Genomic DNA, 6,327 nt, shown 5'->3' with positions numbered 1-6,327 from the left:
TAACCAGAAGGCTGGTGGTTCAAACCCACAAGCTACTCCTCGGAAGGAAGGTTGGGCAATCTACTTCCGTAGTGATACCACCTCAGAAACCCAAGGAGGGGTCGTTATGAGTCAGGTCCAACTCCATGGCGCATAACAACCACAACAACAACATACATGCTAATAAGCAAGGTATTAGGCACATTAAGAGGATGCAAAAATCAATATTTATTGTGCAAAGTATGTTTCTGTTTTGTAACAATGAGCATTTCTAAATTCATCTTCCAAGACAACAGCAGAGGGCGTTTATCAGAACATTACATTATGTTTAATCTGAATATTTATGTATCTCTGTATAAGGAAATGGAACAATTCCTCAAGGAAATAAATGAATATTTAGATAGTAAGATTATATAAATGTATTTTCCATTTCCCTTCAGACAGACTTTCTTTTCGGAAATTGATGTTTAAAACGAAGCTATATCATGTATAACTAACACAGACACACACACATACTTACATACCTGTATATACATAACTCACATATCCCATTCAAATGTATGAATAAGCAGAGGAAGAGGCACCACAGATCATCAGTGTTTAGGGTCCTCACATGCTTTAATCCAGCCCTGGGTATGGGGGTCAGTCAAAACTCTTTGAGAATTTCCTTGCCCCCATATGGGATCAGACATCCTGATTAAAGGATTTTTGCCTTGGCCAGTGTCTGTACTGTTGGTAAATAACCTTGACCAATCATTTCCTAGATATTGCCTAAGACTGGATCAAATACTTTAACCATTTGATAAATCTTTGGCCCATTTTTTTCCCACCCAGGTCCTTAGTCTTCTTCCACAGTCTTTTCTTAAATACTTTAAATGTTTTCATTCCACCTTTATGGCTATAATTTTTCAGGAGGGAATTATATGACTTAAAAATGAATGATTAATCAGATATTCATTTCTTCTCCCTTCCTAGGCTTTTGAAACATGAATTCTTCACTCTTTCTGGCTGCCCTTTGCTTGGGTATAGCCTCAGCTACTCTGAAACATGATCAAAGTTTAGATACACAGTGGTACCAGTGGAAGTCAACATACAGGAGACCATATAGTGCGGTTGGTAACATCTGAAACTTTCTAGCGGGACCTTGGAGAGAATGTTCCTTGCTTGCTGGGAGTTGGGGGCCAGTTGGAAGCTTCTAGAGGCCAGTTCTTACCAAGGCCTAACGTCATGGTGTCCATTCCTGAGCACAGTGTGGGCATGCACATGTCTCTGCTATTTTGGAGCTAGGAGGAAGAGCACCCAGAGGCATAGGGCTATCTTTGGCCATTATTTCTCTTCTACCTACTGATCCACATGGTAAGGAGAATTGAGTGTTAAGTGGAAATAAAGATGATGAGTTATGTTTGCCTCTAGGATAAAGAAGATTGGAGGAGAGCAGTATGGGAGAAGAATATGAAAATGATTGAACTGCACAATCGGGAATATAGCCGAGGGAAATATGGCTTCACAATGGCCATGAATGCCTTTGGTGACATGGTGAGTGTGGCATTTATTGATTGCTTAATTCTGTACTTCCTCTCCTCAGTACTTTAGCACAATAATCCCTTGCTTTTTCAATGTTTTACTTACTTTTCTTTGAAGACCAATGAAGAATTCAGACAGGTGATGAATGGCTTTCAAAACCAGAAACACAAGAAGGGGAAGATGTTCCGTGAACCTCCCTCTGGTCATATTCCCAAATTTGTGGATTGGCGTCAGAAAGGCTATGTGACTCATGTGAAGAATCAGGTAGGACATGTTTCAGATTCAGAACTTTCTTGAATGTTGTTGTTGTTGTTGTTATGTGCCATTGAGTCAAACCCGACTCATAGCGACCCCTCCTTGGGTTTCCGAGGCAGTATCACTATGGAAGTAGGATTGCCCAACCTTCCTTCCGAGGAGTGGCTGGTGGGTTTGAACCGCCAGCCATCTGGTTAGCAGGCAAGTGTCTTAGCCGCTATGCTACCAGAGCTCCTCTTTCTGGAATAGTAAAGCCAAAAAAGAATTGACCTCATGGCTTTGCTAGACTGTGGAATGACATGCAATTTACTTCACCCCCACCCCCTCCCCAAATATCCCAATATATGAGCTATTGTCAAAGTCTTCCTATTTATTTTATAAACTAACAACTTTTTTATTATCTTTTCAGGGTCAGTGTGGTTCTTGTTGGGCTTTTAGTGCAACTGGTGCCCTTGAAGGACAGATGTTCCGGAAAACTGGCAAAATTGTTTCACTCAGTGAGCAGAACCTGGTAGACTGCTCTCGGTCTCAAGGCAATAATGGCTGCAATGGTGGCCTAATGAATTTTGCTTTCCAGTACATTAAGGAAAACAAAGGCATTGATTCAGAGGATTCCTATCCATATCTTGCAAGAGTAAATGGAGCTCTTTTATCTTGCTATCCTTCCAGCTGTACCTTTGGGAAGTTGACTACTTTCAGAGATAAGACATTCAGCATTCACATTTGAGATGGTAGAATCTGTATCTACAACTGTCAGAAAAATCATTACAACTTTATTAGCCTTTGTACAGTTGCCTGATTAGAGGGTTGCATAGCTGTTGTTATCTGTTTGTAACATGAAGAATATACATACCATTCTACATAAAATAAAAATTGTTTTCATAATAAAAAATTTCTTATGGGCAGGTAGACCTTGGGGATCTCATTGAAGAGACTAATTCATTTTTCAGTTTCAAATCAACCAATAACATTTCACTTCCAAGTCTACTTTATAACAAAGTTGACTTGGAAATCAATCTGTAAGTTGCAAGGTTTAGAAGCTTGTGGTCCTAGAACTCATCTTCCCCAACAGGTAAGTGGTAGTAGTCACATTGCTTTCCCGTTTAATTTTACAGGACACAAATGTCTGTAACTATAAACCTGAATATTCTGCTGCCAATGACACTGGCTTCGTAGACATCCCTCAACGGGAAAAGTCACTGATGAAGGCAGTGGCAACTGTGGGTCCTATCTCTGTTGCTATTGATGCAAGCAATCCATCCTTCCAGTTCTATAAATCAGGTATGTTTTGAATGTTTATTATAGAAATTCAGGCAGAATTTGAAAACACATCACCATGATTGACTCTCTAGTGTGGAGTCCTCCTTTCAAATGAAGAATTTTCAGTGTACATTGAACCTAATTGAGTTCATACTGTACATGCTACCTTTTTGCTTGATGTTTCCATTTGACATTATACTTCAAGCATTTTCCCATGATGACAGACACTCATATATATTTTTAAATGCCTATGTAATTTATTCTATGGATGTAGCCTAATTTACTTAACTGTTCTGTAACAGGACCTATTTTTCCAAAAGATTTTTACTACTATAAGTAGGACTGAAAAAAATTCCATGATTCAAGTATAGTTTTATTTTGTTTTATTTCTGTACACTGACATCCTGGGAGTATAGAAAGGGATTTTGCTAATTTTTATTTCAGCTAGTAGGTAATTTGTATTTCAGTCTAGATCACCTTAGCCCTGAAAACAATACATCTCATTTTTGGAAATCTTTGGGAGGGTTTTGTAAAGTACAAAATAATACCTTAGACTTAGTTTGAATTTTATGATTACTAGTGATTTGAGGATGCATTCTTTTTTATCAGTCATTACTATTCCTTGGCAAATATTTTTTAAGTCTTATCAGGAATTTGCTTATGACATGACACTAAGTTTTGAGATGTCTCATTTACCCTGGTTGATAGATTAGGTAACTGTCACACAATAACTTAGAGCATCTAACCCCAATGTTGAATATTACTTTTCCAGGCATTTATTATGAGCCAGACTGCAGCAGCAAAGTCCTGGATCATGGGGTTCTGGTGGTTGGCTATGGCTTTGAAGGAAAAAATTCAGAAAACAATAAATTCTGGATTGTCAAGAACAGGTATAAAACACCAAATATTATTTTATATTTGAAATTGAAGAGGGAATCCTTGTTTGGAATCGGTATTTGGATACAAGTCCACAAATCCTTAAGCTTAATTTGAAATCCCAGAAGTCTTACTCTCACTTAAGAGTGGGCACAGAAATATGAATGGTTGTGTATAGCATTCTGTACCAAGCTTACTGGGAGTATTAATAATCTATTTTTAACAATGCATTTCTAAATTCTGAATTTTTTGTTATAGAACCCACATCTGGTCCCAATGGTTTCAAATAAAGAATTGTGGACATGTATAGTTGAGGGCTAGTTTCCTTTTTCTTTGATTTTTCAACAAGGCATAAGGAGCAGAAACATCTGTCTCCTGATTCTTTCTGTTTAATCTGAAAGATTGTCCAAGAATCCAATGGCTTCTGTCTAGTCTTTCAATTACCATTTGATGCCCAGCCTTTGCATTTTACTTTTCAGCCCTCAGAGGTCTTGAGGATTATCCAAAGCAATTTTGACAACTTAAATTCTTTGTGATTTAATATAATATAGCTTGTGGAGACAGACTGCTACATTGGAACACCAGTTCTGCCTCAATTTTTTGTCTTAGAAAGTTAAGATAAAGATCTATAAAAGTTAATACATTTATGAATATAGGTCACAGAATTTAGAATACTGCCTAAATTATGATAGAAACTGTTAAATATTAACTATTTTTATTAATAAATCTAAGGTGTATTTGATTTTTTGTGTAAAATGGAAAAATCTGCTCTTCTTTCAGCTGGGGTACAGTTTGGGGCACAAATGGCTATGTGAAGATAGCCAGAGACCAGAACAACCACTGTGGAATTGCCACAGCAGCCAGCTACCCTACAGTGTGACCTGATGAACCATGATAATGAAGGATTCAGGGCAGGCTGCCTGGAAGGTTTTTATCTTAAAACTGATCAACATTTATTGTGTGAGATGAAACACTTGAATCATAGAGGATCTAAATTGTGAATTAAATTCTGTGATGTTTTTACACTGGCAAAATGTTACCACTACTTAAATTACTGCTATAAATAGCTTTGTAATTAACTCTAAGACTTTTGACTTTTGATTTTTAAAAGAATGTATAAAGCTTCACCTTTTAAAATAAAATTCAGTATTTAGAGGTGGGCCTTATATTTTGTGTGTGTGTGTGTGTGTGTGTGTGTGGTGAAAATATGCATAACAAAACATACACCATCTCAACAATTTCTACTTGTACACAAGTATTGATGTAGATTACATTTTTCAAGTTGTGCACCCATTCTCTTTTCTAAATCATTCCATCACCATTAACATAAACTCAATATCTCCAAAGCAAAAACAGCCTTTCCCCCTCTTTCCTGCCTCTGTTGTTGTGTGTGTTTGTGTCTGTATTAGACTGGGTTCTCTAGAGAAACAAAACCAGTAAAGCTTATATGTATATATATATAGAGAGAGAGAGAGAGAGAGAGAGAAATTTATCTTAGGAAAATGGCTCACACACTTATAGAAGCTGGCAAGTCCAAAGTTCCTGACATCAAGCTGGAGGCTTTTCCACATCAAACTGGAGGCTTTTCCCGACTCTTGCATTTTCCCGACTCTTGCAGCTGCAGGGGCTGAGGAGCTCAAGGCTGGCAGGCAGTACGCCGGCTGTTGACTCCAATGAATAACGAATCCAAGATCTCCAGGCTGAATGGTGGATTGTTCACTCATGGACAGTTGTAGGCAGCACAACAGAATCACAATCCACAGAAGAATGTCTCTTTTCCCGGAATGTCCATAGATGTACTGGAAGCAGGCCACACCCCTAGGGAAACTCCCTTTCAACAGATTGCCTGCTCAAAACATAATCATCTGATCCCATCATGGCAATAACCACATCCCAACAGCTTAAACCACACAGAATTGTGGTCCAACCAAGTTGACATGCAGTTCCCACTATCACAGTGTCATTTTAGCAACTCTATACGACAGAGTAGAACTGCTCCATAGGGTTTCCTGTCTGTGAGAGGATCTTATGGGAGCAGATTGCCAGTTCTTTTATCCTTGGGAGCTGCTAGGTGGGTTCAAACTGCCAACCTTTCTGTTAGCAGCCAAACACTTAACTATTACACTACCATTGCTCCTTTAGCCACCTCTGATAACCAATAATAATCTTTGGTTTCTATATATTTGCTTATTTCATGTAAGTGAGATCATCCAATATTTGTCCTTTTGCAACTGACTTATATATATATATATATATATAGAGAGAGAGAGAGAGAGAGAGATGTTGTTACACACTGTCAAGTCAGACCCAACTCATAGTGACCCCTCCTTTTGTTTCAGAGGCGGTATCTCTACGGAAGTAGATTGCCCAACCTTCCTTCTGAGCAGTGGCTGGTGGGTTTGAACCACCAGCCTTCTGGTTAGCAGTCAAGTG

At 38.3% G+C, this 6,327-nt stretch overlaps 1 protein-coding gene across 1 annotated transcript; it reads left to right on the top strand.

Annotated features, from left to right (window-relative positions):
- The first annotated feature begins 965 nt into the window (after window positions 1-965).
- On the top strand, window positions 966-4,774 carry LOC103195663 (procathepsin L-like). Its single transcript, XM_007939275.1, has 7 exons — window positions 966-1,091; window positions 1,393-1,515; window positions 1,621-1,767; window positions 2,168-2,392; window positions 2,874-3,039; window positions 3,791-3,908; window positions 4,675-4,774. Exons 1-7 carry the CDS (start codon window positions 966-968, stop codon window positions 4,772-4,774), a joined length of 1,005 nt encoding a protein of 334 aa, XP_007937466.1.
- The last annotated feature ends 1,553 nt before the right edge of the window (window positions 4,775-6,327 follow it).

Source organism: Orycteropus afer, unplaced genomic scaffold (assembly GCF_000298275.1).
Source record: "Orycteropus afer afer isolate SDZICR_OR568_19922 unplaced genomic scaffold, OryAfe1.0 scaffold00005, whole genome shotgun sequence".
NCBI lineage: Eukaryota > Metazoa > Chordata > Mammalia > Tubulidentata > Orycteropodidae > Orycteropus > Orycteropus afer.
This window is presented reverse-complemented; position numbering and strand designations above follow the sequence as displayed.

Coding starts and splice junctions, on each gene's coding strand:
- LOC103195663 (XM_007939275.1), top strand. CDS start 966: ATGAATTCTTCACTCTTTCTGGCTGCCCTTTGCTTGGGTATAGCCTCA. Junction 1,768..2,167: donor TGACTCATGTGAAGAATCAG/GTAGGACATGTT, acceptor TTATCTTTTCAG/GGTCAGTGTGGTTCTTGTTG. Junction 2,393..2,873: donor CCTATCCATATCTTGCAAGA/GTAAATGGAGCT, acceptor TTAATTTTACAG/GACACAAATGTCTGTAACTA.